Source organism: Nerophis ophidion, linkage group LG04, assembly GCF_033978795.1.
Source record: "Nerophis ophidion isolate RoL-2023_Sa linkage group LG04, RoL_Noph_v1.0, whole genome shotgun sequence".
Lineage (NCBI taxonomy): Eukaryota > Metazoa > Chordata > Actinopteri > Syngnathiformes > Syngnathidae > Nerophis > Nerophis ophidion.
In genome coordinates, this window is record NC_084614.1 from 54,416,899 (window position 1) to 54,435,017 (window position 18,119).

Consider the following 18,119-nt stretch of genomic DNA (forward strand, 5'->3'; position numbering starts at 1 on the left):
AGGAGCTCAAAGTAAAGCCGCTGCTCCCCCACATCGAGAGGAGCCAGATGAAGTGGCTCGGGCATCTGGTTAGGATGCCACCCGAACGCCTCCCTAAGGAAGACCCAGGACACATTGGGAAGACTGTCTCCCTGCTGGCCTGGGAACGCCTCGGGATCCCCCGGGAAGAGCTGGACGAAGTGGCTGGGGAGAAGAAAGTCTGGGCTTCCCTGCTTAGGCTGCTGCCCCCGCGACCCGACCTCGGATAAGCGGAAGAAGATGGATGGATGGATGGATGGATGGAACTACTAATCACGGCACTTCAGGAGAGCCAACAACGACTATTTTGGGATCAACTACTAATTAAATGCATAAAAAAATACAAAAATAAAAATGTGTTTTTGTCTTCTAGTCTTATAGGGATGTTAAATAATGAGTAAAATTGCCAAAAGTGAAGTTCCCCTTTAATGATATACCAAATGTGATTTATTTATTACAGTACAGTATAGTCGTTCAGAATTATTCAGAAATGCACTATTGAAGTATTGAACTCTGTGTGTAGTGATGACCTCATCGCTTCCCACAGCATATATACTGTACAGTTCACCCACTCTAATAATATCCAGTTAGCCTATAATTCTTACTTTTTATTAATTGAGAAATATGTTTATAGCTGTGGTTGTACAGTGGCGTTGAACCAAATAATTGTATGTACCACAATAAGAAAATAAGATAGCTTTTACTGTATGATGAACAGAAAAACAACTTGTCGATAGAAAATGAAAGAAATTAAACGATTCAGCTCGACAGAGGATGCCCATGGCAATTGCAGCAATTTTCCTGGCTAAGCATATGTTTAATGTTAAAAGATGTCGGAGGACAATGAGCTGATTGGTGGAGAAACTCAGCTAAAAGAGCTGCATCAGCAAGGACTAACACAAGCCTTAATTATGGCTGATTAACCAACTGTGTCCTTCTTAAGGAAACAACTCTGTCCAGGGGCGAGTGCAGCACAAGAGCTAGAATACACAATTAATTAATTAATTAATTCATACGCTTCTTTTAACACGTTGAAAAGCCTTGGCAAACTCACTCAAATTCATGGTGCCATGTTTTTAAAATCCCTAATACCGTGGGGAATAAATGCATTTTAATTGTTGACATGACATAAGGGTCAGTCATTTGCTGATTGGAAAGAGCTTGGACTTTATCTACGAGACATCCCTGTTCTGTCATTGGCCATCTGCCCAGCCCACTCTTTTTTGGGATGTGTCTTTTAAATTTACTGTCTTGAATACCATCCAGAATAGAACATTTTGGCCGGCAAGTGATCAACACCTATTGTTGTAGTGCTTGGGCTCTTTGCTGTGTAAGTCATTTAGTGTCCGTACATTAATATTCCATTAGCCATACATGTAATGGGGGGTACTTAATATATCGTTTTCATTTATAAGATGTTCCTTGAAATTATTAACTGATGAATATTTTACATTCCCCCTTCATTAGATTAAAACAGCATATATTGTTATCTTGACTCATTGATACGTGATGTGATATTGTGGAATCCTCCCCTGGACTACTAAAACCAAAATATTACCTAATAATCTGAATTAATCTAATAGAAATTGCCTTGGTATGACACACATGCACTTTATTATTCACTTTATTTTAAATATTATATTTATAATTTTTTTGACCAACAATGTGGGGGTAATAGAGATTATTAATTGTGCGATCCCCCAGTCCTTGGCCAAGTATTTTTTTTTAAACCAGATCCGTTATGAGTCCTCTGCAAATGCAAGACACATTCAAATTTGGTCGTATATGCACTGATATCTGCCACACTGCTCAGGTGTGTTTCAAGGCCAGCTCCCCCTGTTGCCGACAACCCCATGCGAGGAAACTAATAAGAAAGCCTCGAAACGGACAGACCACCCAACGCTGACCTCCGCACAGACCTCGACTACAGTTTACAGAAATTAAATTTGAAATCCTTGGAGCGAACATCCGAGGTCTACGCACCAATATTGGGGACCTCTCCAACCTTTGCTGAGAGAAGAGGCCATTGATTGTCATCTTAGTAGAGGCATTCCTGAACTTTACCATTCCAGACAGGGCAGATTAAATACAAATTCCTGGCTACTCACTTAACTGTCGCAGAGATTGCACTGGGGCGTCCGAAGGCAGTATAGCAGTTTACTGTCTAGAAGGTGTATCCATCTACCACAATCCATCCAAAGACTCTGAAGACTTTGAGCTGTGGTTCACTGTTGCGTTGAAGACCAGGATGCTGCTGATAGGTGTTGTTTACCGCCCTCTTAGCGCCTCCAATTAAGTCTTAGACTACCTCGACAGAAACACCTTCTCTGTGATGGACGAGTTCAGAGCCCAGTTTGTGATTCTCATTTGCGACTTCAATGTGCACCACAAAGAGTGGCTGGGGAGTAATATCACAAATGCTGCTGGATGACGTGCCCTGCAACTTGCCAACTGCTTGGGACTTAAGCAGATTGTCACCGAACAAACTAGACACTACACCATCCTATATTTGGTTCTATCAGACACTCCAGCAACTACAAAGACCTTGGAAAATTTTGGCTTCTTGGACTATCACCCTGTACATATACAGCTGAAAATACCAGTCTTCAGAGATAAGCCATACAAGCGCGGTCTGCTGACATGCTAAAGCTCAGTTCTGGTAAATGAGAGGGTAACTAATTAAATGAACTGGTCCAGTGTCTTCCAGGAAGAAGATACTGAACCAATCTTCACCACTCTCACCAACTTATAGCAAGACGCCATTCATACCAAGCCAGATCATAACCGGAAAGCCTGTGGATAAGGCTTGGTTTGACAAACAGTGCAGAAAAGCGGCCAAGAAAAAACGATGGCTCTACCGCAAAATGCAGACATCCAACGATCTGACATTAAAGCAAAGGTTTCTGGAAGCAAGGGCAGTGTTCAATGAAATTCAGAAACAAGCAAAGAGAAAATATAACAAGTTGAAAAAAGATCTATTGGACAAAGCATTGGGGCATTGTAAATTCACTCTCCGGGAGAAGTGGCTCTACGGACATCAGGGTATCCCCCACATCTCAGCAAAAGAAAAGGCCAACATCTTCTGCAAAACTTTTGCGGACAAGTGCACATTGCCTGGGGCATCAGCATAACCTCAGCTTCAGAGCCTACCAACATCCACTCACTTTGGCAATGTCCACCTCAAACCCAAAGAGGTGAGGATCATCCTACGCCACCTAGACTCAGGATAGGGCCAACGAGGGTCCTCAAAGAGTGCGCCGCAGAACTGGACAGTCCACTCAGTCATCACTTTCAACTCCTCTACTCTCGTGGCTTGTGTCCTGACCAATGGAAAACAGCAAGAGTAATCCCAATTCACGAAAGGGACTCTTAATCAGATCCATCCAAGTACCGTCCCATATCCCTGCTCAGTGTCATCAGTAAAGTGATTGAATCCTCTGTCCACAAAGAGCTACAGAGATGTCTCCTCCACCATAATTTTTTCTCTAATAAACAATATGGTTTCAGACCAAACCGCAGCACAGCAGAGCTCCTTACGGTTTTGTCACGGACATGGAACACCGTTCTTGACAAAGGTGGTGAAGTGTACGCTGTCGCACTGGACATTAAGGGTGCATTCGACCAGGTTTGGCACAATGGCCTTTGTGCTAAGCTCACTTCAAATGGGCGTAACTGAAAGACTGCACATCTGGTTATTGAACTACATTCAAGGAAGAACCATTAAGGTAGTGCTCTCTGGTCAATCTTCATTTTCACTTTCCATCGACACATCAGTACTCCACTTATCAATTATTGGCCCATTACTATTCTCCATCTTCATAGATGATGTTGTGGAGCAGTGTGACAACACCATATTCCTGTATGCGTACAACTCCAACATCTTCGCACTTACAACAACATTAAATGGACCAAAGGTAGCTGCATCGCTGAACATAAGATGCACATGCCCAGCTGTCCTGCGGATCTTAAAGCACTGCTAGCGCCAGCCTACATCACAGGTTAAATCAACCAAAGGGTACTACCAAGCCATGCCCTGGAAATCCCAAAGTAAAACACCAAATACCTCGACAGGAGCTTTCTCCACTCTGCTATTACACTATTGAACAGTCTTCCCCCTGTGGTTGTTGGAGACATTACATCAAGCAGTATTCATGTCTTTAAGAAGAGGCTGAACAAACACCTCAGTTTGTGACTGTAAACCCTTAAAGCTCGAGGACTTTTATTCATCAAACATATAGTTAAAGTATACTTCTGGGTAGATGCAGATCACTGACAGGTTCTTCGAATGTATTTTCTTAAACCTGTATCTGCAAAAGTGTAATAAAAAAACAGAAATGTAATTCAATGTGTAGGCAGTCCACATAGAGACATACAGACACTTTATTCATTTTTATAATAGAAGCAAAACGTTTCATTCATACAAACAATAATTTTCCATCTTTTGCAACTAAAAATAGGGGCTTCACGGTGGTAGAGGGGTTAGTGCGTCTGCCTCACAATACGAAGGTCCTGCAGGCCTGGGTTCAATTCCAGGCTCGGTATCTTTCTGTGTGGAGTTTGCATGTTCTCCCCGTGAAAGCGTGGGTTCCCTCCGGGTACTCCGGCTTCCTCCCACTTCCAAAGACATGCACCTGGGGATAGGTTGATTGGCAACACAAAAAAAAATAAAAAATGGCCCTAGTGTGTTAATGTGAGTGTGAATATTGTCTGTCTATCTGTGTTGGCCCTGCGATGAGATGGCGACTTGTCCAGGGTGTACCCCGCCTTCCGCCCGATTGTAGCTGAGATAGGCGCCAGTGCGCCCACGACCCCAAGAGGGAATAAGCGGTAGGAAATGGATGGACGGATGGCAACTAAAAATAGCCAAAAGAAGCACACCTTTCTTCAAAGATGAAAATATGTCTTTCATTTCATCTTTTATCATGATTGATTTTTTTTAATAGTGACTATTATTATTTCTAATAAGGTAGTAAAGATTTCAAAGTACAATAAACCTGGATATTCGCAGGGGTTACGTTCAGAGAAATGTAAATAAAGGAGAGTACCAAAGCCTTGGTTATGTTATGTTTAGGCGCCACTGTACGTTATGCTAGATCGCTCCTTCCCCTCCAAACCCTCCTGCTTGCTAAATGTTGACTTTTCTGATTTCAGCTCAGCATTTGCACCAAATGTGACTATTGTGACAAATAAATAAGATTCAGCTCCAATAACTACCCCTTTCTCTATAATTGCCAAATTTCGCTTGCGACAAAGTGAGCTAACGAGCTAATTTGTATTGGAGCGCAATCCGAGCTCAAGCCCTCCAACATGTCTAACACACTCATAGGCACACACCACTGGTTGATGATATTTCAATAAATGATGGCGATGATGATGAAGACATGGAGAGCAGCGTAAGACAACACTTTAAACTTACAAAGACTTGCACGTGACTGACTTGCTCCTTTCTTGTTGATGTGGCGCCACCAACTGGAAGTATAAGGTGCAAATTTATAAACCTTACACCGTGTGTACTGTGTTATGTGTGATTATGCGGTTATGTGTCATGCTGACATTTTATGTCCTATTATCACATATTTAATCATTACCAACTTCGTACTAATGGGATTGATTTTGTGCAAAAAAACTATATTTTGGGGAGAAAAAAATGTAAATGGGTGGGTTTGCCTGTAAGTTGGGACTGGGGATGAAACAATATTAAAATCTCACGGTACGATATAATCACGGTATTCAGGCCAGGGTACAATATTAGTGTGGCATATGTCCAAAAAAAAGACTTATAAATGCCATAGTGTCTAAAATGAAGTGGCATGAAGGTTTAGGACAAACACTCTTACTGTAATTAAACACAAACATAATGCTAATATGTTCTAATCTGATATGAGCCGATGTCCTGATCATACCCATATTCTTGCTTTTGTTCCATTTTGGTATCACTCTGTTGTTTGACGTCCTTATTTCCTGTTCGCGTTGTCACCATGGTTGTTTATTAGTTCCACCGGCTCCTCTCGGTTCCCGCACACCTGTTTTACAAATCACCTCCCTTATTTAAGCTCGCCCCTTTTTGCTAGTTCTACCTAGGATCCTAATTTGCCTTCGTGCAACATTTGATGACTTGTTTTTCATGCTCTCACTAGTTAGCTCTCACGCTACGCTTCATTTTATTCCTAGCTTTCATGCTAGTTGTTTTGTTTTCCCTTTTGTGCCTTTGTGCCATGTATTTGAGTTTCTGTTTGTTTTCCTAGCTTTCCATGCTAGCGCTTTTTGTTTGCCTTTCTGTTAGCTCCAGTGTTTTTTTTTCTAGCCCTTTTATTTATTTAATGAATACTTAACATCTTACCTTAAGCTGTGTTCTTGCCTTGGAAGAACGAACCCGGCATCGTTATGCCGCACAGTCTTCACATAATCATACTTATTACTACAAAAAAGTCTTTTTTTAATTGCAAAGAATTGTGAGGGAAGATCCACTGTTTTTCAACTTTTACTTTATGAGAAGCAGTGTCCTCTACAGTGGACATTTATTGTATCAGTTTGGACAATGCAGTTTCTCAGAAAATTCAACTAAAATTTTACCTTTTAATAATGTAAACACCTCACAAATTGACATTTAGCTTTGTTGGCTTCATCTTTTCTGGGTGAGGGTAGCTTATCAAGTAGTAACGAGTGCTTTCCCTTGACACGGTGTGCCCTGACAGTCTGTTTTGGCTTGGAAAGCTTGAAACAAACGAGGTGCGCTTTATTACCTGTGCCAAAGATGTTATGTTTTCGCCAGGGTTTGTTTGTTGGTTTGTTAACAACATAACTTAAAACGTGATCAACAGATTTTGAAAGAACAATTCGTCGTATCTACTACAAAGTGGGACACACTTCACAACCTGTTTCCTCGTTTTATCTGTTTTGCTGTGCTCCACGCCCCCACATTACGGTCCCACACTGCGCAGGGGATTCTGGGAGATATAGTTTATTTTCAGACCCACCAAAGAAAAATTGCAGAAAAAAAACTACACTCACCACGTTTTCATTTGACACCATCACACTAGGGCTGGGCGATATATCGATATATTTGATATATCGCGGTTTTGTGTCTGTGCGATATAGAAAACGACTATATCGTGATATCCGATTATACGTTCTCACGCAGTTGCTTTTAGCTGCGGGCATTACACTACAGGCTCTTCCCACTCCTTATTGTGTCACCTTCTCACAGACAGTAAGCGCAGGTTCTTACACACGTCACATACTGTCACGTCATACGTCACATACGTATGTATGTGCCCTCGTGGAGCAGAGAGGTAGCATGGGTAATGTTAGCTGTGATGCTAGCGAAACCGTGCGAGTGGTAATATGAGAGAGAGAAGGTGCGAATCTGGTAACAAATAAAGGAAGAATTAATTCCCAAGAAAAACAGCAGGGGGTCCATCGTCTGGCGGTGGTTCGGCTTCAAGTGGGAATATGTCGAATAGACAACTTTAATTTGTCAAGTGTGGGGCAAAAGCGTTGCTACCAAAAGTAGCATTACTGCTAATATGTAGCATCATTTGAAAAGTCACCTGCTAATAACTGTTTATAAAATACAGTTTTGGTCAATTGACTTAGTTGTGATTTCCCTCTCTGCATGAAAGTTTAAAATGAGCATATATTAATGCAGTATGAACAATAATGTTTTAATGTAGACACATAGAATCATCATACTGCTGTGATTATATGTGTCAGAGTTATATGTTGTTGACGAACCCCAAGATGCAGAGAAGGAGGCAGGCATATAATATGAAAACATGATTTAATTAAAACTAAACAAGAACAAACAAAAACCACGCACGTGGGCGGAACAACAAACTAAGGGAGCTAGCACTGGAAGCTAGAAAACGAAAAGGAACTTTAGCATGGAAGCTAGTGGATAGCAGACAGAAAAAATGTAGCACGACAGGTAATAGCTGAAAAGAATCACATCGACACGACAAGAGCAACATATGGCAACGACAAGTCCAAATGACAATACAATGATCCAGCACTGACTGGAGGAACAAAGCAGGTAAAATAGAAGCTGGCCGATTGACATCAAGTGTGACCAGATGCCAATCAGCCGCAGCTGAGTGAAAACAGGACACATGGAGGCAAACAGGAAGCTGAACCAAAATAAGAGCACTAAACAGGAACTAAGGACAGGAAATACTAAACAGACAGAGGAGAAACTAAAACACAAACAAACTGTCAGTGCCAACTCTGACAATATGCATCAAGTGTTAATTCAAGGCTAAGGCAAAATATCGAGATATATATCGTGTATCGAGATATGGCCTAAAAATATCGAGATATTAAAAAAAAGCCATATCGCCCAGCCCTACATCACACGTTACTGTATTATTGTGGAGATTTTGAAACCGCAACACCGCGTTATCTACAATACATCACGTTACATTATTACAAGTAAGTAAAACGAAAATATTGTTTTTATTTAAAATAACAAAAACAAAAAAACACTCCAATTTGAAGGGAATGCTTAATCACAAATGTCAAAGTTAAAGTACCAATGATTGTCTCACACACACACTAGGTGTGGCGAAATGATTCTCTGCTTTTGACCCATCAGCCTTGATCACACCCTGGGAGGTGAGGGGAGCAGTAGGCAGCAGCAGTGGCCGCGCCCGGGAATCATGTGGAGATCCACTGTGTTTTAAATTAATTGTTGCTGTCTGAAGGTCCTGAGTTGTCCTTGGTTCAATCCCAGGCTCGGGATCTTTCTGTGTGGAATTCTCATGTTCTCCCCGTGACTGCGTGGGTTCCCTCTGGGTACTCCGGCTTCCCCCCACCGCCAAAAACATGCACCTGGGGATAGGTTGATTGGCAACACTAAATTGGCCCGAGTGTGTGAATGTGAGTGTGAATGTTGTCTATTTGTGTTGGTCTTGCGATGAGGTGGCGACTTGTCCAGGGTGTACGCCGCCTTCCCTCCAAATACAGCTGAGATAGGCTCCAGTGACCCCGAAAGGGACAAGCGGTAGAGAATGGATGGATGGATGTCATGGTGAGTAGGAGCTCCTAATATTATGGTTCCACTGCAAGTTACATGAATATTAAAGACAGCTCTCTCTGTGCTGCCTACAAAATACAAAACCCAATATCAAATACAGTGGTACCTCGGATTTTGTTAATAATCCATTCCAAAATATCAGATGAAGACCCAATGGTATGAAGCAATGTTTCCCATAAGAAATAATGAAAATCCAATTAATATGCTCCAGAAACCCAAAAGCAATAACAGAAAACCCATTTTATAGAAAATAATTAAAGTTTTACATGTAAAAACAATGTTATACATATAAATGATGAATGAAATGGATAAATGAATTAACTTTTATCTTTTGTTGAATTCTCTTGTTGCCACAGAGGGAGGAGGTGAGGTGGAAGGCAAGCAGACTACATCTTTGTTGTGTGCTACGAGTTTTTTTTCTTGAACTCAGTAGTGTTTCTCACCTTCTTTACCAAAGTGCTGGCATTCGCATCTGTATTTGGCCCCAAGGTGGCTAATTTAGTAGTCGTACTCAATAAAAAACACAGAGACTGAGTCACCAACGCTCATTTTAGGACAGTTGGTACAGCGGAATGATACGAGGGCAAATTGACTGTCTCAATGTTTGGCCATACGATAACCGAGACAAAAAAGAGAAACATCTCACAGAAAGTGGGACGCAGAAAAAGCGAGGTATGGCTTTGAAGTGGCTTTTGATTGTGCAGGTGTACCTAATGTTGTGTCCACTTCCGCTACCTCAGCTCGCCTCTCGTCCTTTCTTTGCCTCCTCAAATCCTGTGACTTGCATGCAGCAGGAATATCTTCCCGACACACTCCTTCCCGTCTCTCCCAGCAGACCTCCCACTCCTTCGCCACATTCTCCTCTCATCTCCATTTACTGGCCAGCAGTGTAGATGGTCGGCCATCCATCCCACGCCTTTTGAATGACTTGAAGATAAATCGGCCGCAGCCAATCACTTCCTTGTGAACGCTGGCGCGTGGTCCTCCCGTGAACGCTGTTAACCTTCATCATTTTTTCCTGCGCACATCGAATTAATCACCCCAGTGAGAAATCAATAGAGTGTATTATAGTGCACATATCACAGTAATTCATCTCCAGTTCTTCTTCAAGCATTTACCCTACTATTGCCACAGGAGTTAGGTTAAACAATGAGCGTAACTGAGTAGTCAGACAGTTTTCACAGATCTAACACCGTTGCTTTATGTGAGTGTTGGAATAATCTAAGAATCCTACTGTTTGGATAAGATAAGCGTTGTCTTTATGAGACTATGATCGTTTTCCGGCCTCAGCCTGTGGCGTCACGGCAGGAGCCATGGCAGGTCTCCTGCAGCGGCAATAAAGCGTGGCCTCCGTTTATGATATATTTCACGCGTGAGCGAGACCTGGACCTCATGTGGCGTCTGAGATTACCAAACGTGCAGCAAGCAGAATGGGATGACAGCTGCGCTTTGAAACTCTGGTCGCCAGCAGCTTAATCAGAGCATGTGACCGATCGTAACACAATGCTATGTATTTGTGTATAATCTATATGTTAATACACGGGCGCATGCGTGCACCCATCTATGTTAATAGATATTTCTTTACATATCAATCATGAATTCCTTACTATGCAATACATGCGCTGTTCAAAAAAATCTTCTTTTACACAGATAATAATGAAAGGCTTTCATTGGACATTATGATTACTAACCTAGTTTGCAGTGCACCACTGCAATGGCCGGGCCCATTGTAGGGCCGCCAAAAAATATCAGTTTCTCAGCTGTGGTCCGTAAGAAAATGACATTTTCCACTATTTGTAGCAGTAATGACAACCTCAAACAAACAGAAGTGCGGTGCTAAAGTTGTAGAGTAGTTTCTTAAGCGCAAAAATTATGAATAAAGTAGCGAAGCTGTATTTTAATTTGCACTCGAAATGTATTGACAAGGGCAGCACAGTGGAAGAGGGTTTAGTGTGTCTGCCTCACAATACTAAGGTCCTGAGTAGTCCTGGGTTCAATCCCGGACTCGGGATCTTTCTGTGTGAAGTTTGCATGTTCTCCCCTTGACTGTGTGGGTTCCCTCCGGGTACTCCGGTTTCCTCCCACTTCCAAAGACATGCACCTGGGAATAGGTTGATTGACAACACTAAATTGGCCCTAGTGTGTGAATGTGAGTGTGAATGTTGTCTGTCTATCTGTGTTGGCCCTGCGATGAGATGGCGACTTGTCCAGGGTGTACACCGCCTTACGCCCGATTGTAGCTGAGATAGGCACCAGCGCCCCCCGCAATCCCAAAGGGAATAAGCGGTAGAATATGGATGAATGTATTGACAATTTAGTTAGGAAAGAAGTTCATTGTAAATTGTGTTCATTTGTTTTAGCACAACATAAGTGTATGTAAATGTATTTGTTGTCAGTTAATTCAGTCCCTTCTTGATTTTTCTAACTAGCCTGACCTAAGCTTAAGGTTTATATGTTAAATAAATAACAATCTTTGTGATTACAAGGTTATGCAAGGTTTTAAACTGTAAGTAAGTTAGACATAATCATATAATATATTAAAATCAAGAGTAAAAATACTAATTCAGTGTTAATAATTGAGTGGGCCCTAGGCACCTCTGTAGTGGAAAAGTTGGGCCTCGGGGTCAAAAAGGCCTTATTGTACATTGCACTGAGAGCTGTTTCTAATATTGCGCTACTCACACTCAATTTACAAACTTAATTGGTTCTTGAACAGGGTTCGAAAACAGAAAAGTTTGAATAGTGAAGCAGATTTAAAATAATAAATAATGGGTTACAGCCTAGACAAAAGTCTATATTTTAGTAAAAGTTTTTATATTTTGAACACAATATAAAGCGCTATACCGTATTGTATATCAAACAAACATAGCAAGGGGGTGATGGATCAACTTTCTAGCTTAATTATCCTTACCTGCCAACACGCACACACAGTCACTAGCCATGTGGTGCACTCCCAGTTTGAAGTCACAAACTCCTTAACGTTAACAGCCACTTAGATATAATGATTAAGAATACAAAAATAAATTAACTTTACCTTGTCGCCTATTATTCTGGGTGTGCTGTGGAAGGGAAAGGCGGTGTGGACAACTCTGTGGACACTTGCTGAATGTTTCAAATCACAAAGCTTGTCCACTGCTTTCTTTCGACTCATATTGAGGTAGCAAAACTAGAAACATGTTTTAAAAGGCAAAAAAAAAAACAATCTTGAAAAGCACACAAAGCTAACGACAGCACTGCTGCTGTGCTGACTGAAAGAGCACCAAAGATTGATCAGTGCACCCACAATGGATGTGTTGCCGAGTACAAAATGGTTGGATGAAATGTTCGTACACAGAGACAAGGTTCATACAACAAAGCATATTTTTATTCGGCCTCTGATTCGTAAATTGAAATGTTCTTACAAAAGGAGCTTGTAAATTGAGGTTCCACTGTATGTGTGGCGGTGAGACAAGTGAGCAAAAAAACACGTAAAAAACATAATATAAGAAATAAATAAGTTATAGGTTTATATGAAATAAACCTTTTCCTGTTGCTTCTTTTTTCTTTTTTTATGTCACAAACAAGAGTCACCTGTGAGGGAAAGCGCCCAAAGCAGACGGTCTGCTCATTGAAAAGAATTGACATGTGTGTTCATGCTTAAGTCCCCAAAAGTGTCACATTTTTAAAAAGAGTATCAAGATCAAATCAAATCAACTATTTATATAGCACATTTAAAATTTACGACATGGGTAGCCAAAGGGCTGTACAATGGGCGGTTAAAAACGAGAACCGAGCAAACACAACACATCACAAACAGAACACGATAAAAAAACGATGGTCTGAATACTCGAAAACCAGAGCAATTAAGTTGCTGAATTGGCATCATCACTCCTTGCTTTGTATTTGTATTTACTGTCAGACATGTACTGCAACTATTTAACGATGCAGCGAATGATATAAAACATATTGATGAATTTATATTCAATGGAACCTGGAGTTAGGAACCCCCTTATTTGCGAACATTTCGATTTACAAAACTTTTAAAAAGCGCCACGTTTGCCTGTGTGTGTGAATAATGTACTCATGCCTAATTCATTCATTCATTAGTGTGCCGCTGAAGGCATTAGTGTGCTGCCATTTTGCTGACATCACTTACTGTGATATTGTATATATATACACATCCATCTATTTTCTACCAATTGTCCCTTTCGGGGTCGCAGGTGGTGCTGGAGCCTATCTCAGCTGCATTCGGGCGGAAGGCGGGGTACACCCTGGACAAGTCGCCACCTCATCGCAGGGCCAACACAGATAGACAGACAACATTCACACTCACATTCACACACTAGGGCCAATTTAGTGTTGCCAATCAACCTATCCCCAGGTGCATGTTTTTGGAGTTGGGAGTATATATATATATATATGTACGCGGTATATATATATATATATATATGTGTATATATATGTATATATAAACTGAGAAGGGGCTGAACAAAAATTGGACCAAAAAGGAAATCATGTACTGCAGATTACAAGCTGGACGTAGTGAAATATGCAGCAGAAAACGACAAGAGGAAGCGGCGCATACCTTTGGAGTTGGCAGAGTTGTTTAGAAGCGACATCGAGGAAGAAGATTTCATCGGATTTGTCGATTAGGAGTGACATATTGTTTGGTAAACGTACAGCATGTTCTATATGTTATAGTTATTTGAATGACTCTTACCATAATATGTTACGTTAAGATACCAGGCACCTTCTCAGTTAGTTATTTATGCGTCATATAACGTACACTTATTCAGCCTGTTGTTCACTATTCTTTATTTATTTTAAATTGCCTTCCAAATGTCTATTCTTGGTGTTGGATTTTATCAAAAAAATGTCCCCCAAAATGCAACTTATTCTCCAGTGCAACTTATATACGTTTTTTTCCTTCTTTATTATGCATTTTCGGCCGGTGAGACGTATAATCAGAAAAATACGGTACATTATAGTGTCTTAAAAGTGTGCATACTTTTTCTGTAAACATGAACCATTGTTTCTTATGGGGAACTCTGCTTTAATATACACACTTTTCAATTTACGAACTATGTTCATAAATCGAGGTTCTACTGTATAATTGAAGGCAAAGTAGTTATGTACATAGCTTACGTGCACTGTACGAGTATATAGTGTGCAATGCAATGTTGCACTAACAAATACAGTAATGTATTTGTCTTTCTGTGGTTTGCATCAACTTTTTTGGATTGCTGGCAGTCAATTAGATTTTTCTGCAAATGCTGCAGCCATGATCAATATTGTGCAGGTTAGCGAAGCGCAGACACACACCTAAGACTTGGCTGTGTGACAACATTGTTTTTGATGCAGGAGACTAATATCAACACAAATTATGTACCTAATAGTAACTATTACTAGCTTGGAACTTTAACTTGAGAAATTAGGAAAACATTATTCTGAAATAGATGATATTGTGCAGTGTGAGATGATAAAAAGTGTGCTCACTTTGCATTGTTGTGTCACAAGCATAACACTTCTGGGTTGAGACATGGCTACAATAATAGCTGACTGCTTATTTGGATTTGTTCCAGAAGCTTGGATGGCTCCTGAATGTCAATCAATCCAATCAACACCCCCACTGTGGTATTTTATGGCCATATAGTGAATGAAGAACACTTGTGTGCTTTCAATTTAATCTTCCTTACAGTTATTATAATGAGTAGTTCTACAGGGCGTCCACAGAGCACAATTAATTTGATCTGTTGCCTTAATTACAACCTATTTAACTGAACACCTCACAGTGGGACAATTAACCCCCACAGCTAAGCACATTTAACACAAACACAAAAGTATCTCTGTGTCTCCTTCAGGAAGCGTGCCGGTGTCGGCCTCCTTAGACTGTCTGGTGGCCGAGCAGGGCTGCGTCCAGGAGCAGTCCTGCATGGTACCGTACCGCCTGCTTGAGTACTGTGTGGCAGAGGAAGCGGTTTCGCCCCTCGGCCCGGAAGCCCGCACCGAGTGCCTTGAGGCTCAGAACTCCTTGCACCACCATCGCCCCCTTCAAGTGTGCAAATGTCAGCGTGGCTCACGCAGGGAAGAACACTGCCTCAGGGTGTACTGGACTGTAAGGTTTGGAGGTGGGTTTTAAGCCCTACCATCTGTGTGTGTGTGCGTGTGTGTGTGTGTGTGTTTGTTTTTTACTTAAGCTTGCCGTACACACACCTGCATAATGTACTGAAAGCTGTATGAGAAATCCTGCCTTTATGAACATTTTATTGGCACTCTGTAGATTGCAGACCTAATTTGGATTAGCCTCAAACTGTACGCCTTTATATCTTACTTGTACTATGTGTATATGCTTCTATTTTGTCATACATATCCATCATCATTCATTTGAAATTAAGTCATGTGAAAAAAGATGGGAAATTGTGGATCTGCAACTTTATCTCATGTCCAAAATTGTCCAATAGGACCAGAAAAGGTTAGATTTGTCGCTCGTGGCAATTAAATAAATAAATGATAAATGGGTTGTATTTGTATAGCGCTTTTCTACCTTCAAGGTACTCAAAGCGCTTTGACATTACTTCCACATTTACCCATTCACACACACATTCACACACTGATGGAGGGAGCTGCCATGCAAGGCAGCTAACCAGCACCCATCAGGAGCAAGGGTAAAGTGTCTTGCTCAGGACACAACGGACGTGACGAGGTTGGTACTAGGTGGGATTTGAAACAGGGACCCTCGGGTTGCACACGGCCACTCTACCACTGCGCCACGCCGTCCAATTAACAAAAAAAGACAATCTAGATGGTTCTGAATCGGCTAAATGTATTGACACAACCGTTAAATTGGCAACACTCGGCCCCATTCATCAATAAGTTCCTAACTTTTCCTCTTATCTTTTTTCCTAAGTGATTTCCCAAGAGGAGTTCATTCAAATTCATGACGTGTTCTTAAACAGCCAAATTGTTCCCACCTGCTGTTCTTAAGTCACTGAATGGCGAATGATTAGCGCTTGCGTGTCTATCATGATTTGCATACAAACACGCCCTTAGTTTCCCAATATGCATATTTAAACAACCTTAATTCCGTAATTTGCATAGGTAAATGCCCTTTATTCTCCATATAAAGGCACAATTTCAGCAGAAAAGCCAAACATCAAACACACGGAGAAAACACAAACAGATTACAAAAGAGAAATTCGTATTATCCCGTGGGGGAAATGCATAATGTCAAAACGTAAGTTTAAAGACCTACTGAAATGAGATTTTCTTATTCAAACGGGGATAGCAGGTCCATTCTATGTGTCACACTTGATCATTTCGCGATATTGCCATATTTTTGCTGAAAGGATTTAGTATAGAACATCGACGATAAAGTTCGCAACTTTTGGTCGCTAATAAAAAAGCCTTGCCTGTGCCGGAAGTAGCATACGATGTGCGCGTGATGTCACGGGTTGTAGGGCTCCTCACATCCTCACATTGTTTATAATCATAGCCACCAGCAGCAAGAGCGATTCGGACCGAGAAAAGCGACGATTTCCCCATTAATTTCAGCGAGGATGAAAGAATTGTGGATGAGGAAAGTTAGAGTGAAGCACTACAAAATAAATAAATAAAGGCGACAGCAGTGGGAGCGATTCAGATGTTATTAAACACATTTACTAGGCTAATTCTGGAAAATCCCTTATCTGCCTATTGTGTTATTAGTGTTTTAGTGAGATTATAAAGTCATACCTGAAAGTCGGAGGGCTGCAGTGACCGCCAGTGTCTCTGAGGGAAGCCATACTGAGGAGCCAAGAAAGTCACAGCTGCTTTTTTGACAGCTGCTGCAGGAGGACGCAAACTCCGCTCAAGTCTCCTGTAAGAGCCGACTTAATATCACCATTTTCTCATCCAAAAACTTGCTGGTTGACATGTGGTAGAGAAACATGTTCGCTTGAGAATTGTGTTTTGGTTGCTAATGGCAGCTGCAATCAACCGCTTTCCACCAACAGCATTCTTCTTTATCGTCTCCATTATTAATTGAACAAATTGCAAAATATTCAGCAACACAGATGTCCAAAATACTGTGTAATTATGCGATGAAAAGAGACAACTTTTAGCCATGAGTGGTGCTGGGCTAAAATGTCTGCTCCAACCAATAACGTCACAAGCACGCGTCAACATAAGCGTCATCATTCCGTGATGTTTTCAACAGGATACCTCGCGGGAAATTTAAAATTGCAATTTAGTAAACTAAACCGGCCGTATTGGCATGTGTTACAATGTTAAGATTTCATCAATGATGTATAAACTATCAGACTGCGTGGTCGGTAGTAGTGGGTTTCAGTAGGCCTTTAAGAAAGGGGGGACTGCTCTCTGTAGCCTAAAACGTCCAAATAAATATTTGTCGCTTCGGGCAAATAGGTCTACATGGTCCTGAAATATGCAATCCCTCCCCAGGGCACGATCTGCGGCATCTTGCAGTAGCAACAAAAGCATTGCCATTTTATAAGTTGTCTGTTAAAAACTCACCAATTACTAAATTAACGCCCCGGTAATTGATGACAAAATTTGTTTTTAAGAACAGTTGCTGAATGGGGCCCACTGACTTTACTCTCATCCCTCTCTGTTAAAAAGCAGAGGTTCGATTATGGCGTCAAAACAGTGCCTAAATCCACGCGAATAGAAACCATGATCAGACGCGCCAAAAAGCCTCTCCTTGCACGTGCACGGAGTTCCTCCCTTTTGGCACTTTAATACACGGTGCAGTTACTACCCTCGGAATGGTCACTTTAAACGCCAACTTTCTCTTGGTCAGAGCCAATCTGAGGAAACCTGTCTCTGTCGAACTGTGTAACCCTTCAGAAGAAGAATAGCATCTTTATATAAAACTAACCCAAATAGAGATGTAACAATAAACAGTATTAATGATAACAGACTGTTAGTATTACCGTACACCTTCCATCCATTTCCTACCTCTTATTCCCTTTTGGGTCGTCGGAGGCGCTGGTGCCTATCTCAGCTACATCTATCTAAACTATATAAACACATTGCTGTCTGAGCCACAAAGATATTCAATTGTGTACTTTTACCAAGCTGGGCTCTCTTAGAC

At 41.2% G+C, this 18,119-nt stretch overlaps 1 protein-coding gene across 2 annotated transcripts in view; it reads left to right on the forward strand.

The window, feature by feature from the left end:
• LOC133551560 (GDNF family receptor alpha-4-like) overlaps nt 1-18,119 on the forward strand; it is a 90,372-nt gene that overhangs the window by 39,995 nt on the left and 32,258 nt on the right. For both annotated transcript variants that reach the window (XM_061898388.1, XM_061898389.1), the window contains exon 5: nt 14,890-15,156. In XM_061898388.1, the coding sequence (XP_061754372.1) occupies nt 14,890-15,156 (267 nt within the window). The remainder of the gene's footprint in view (nt 1-14,889; nt 15,157-18,119) is intronic.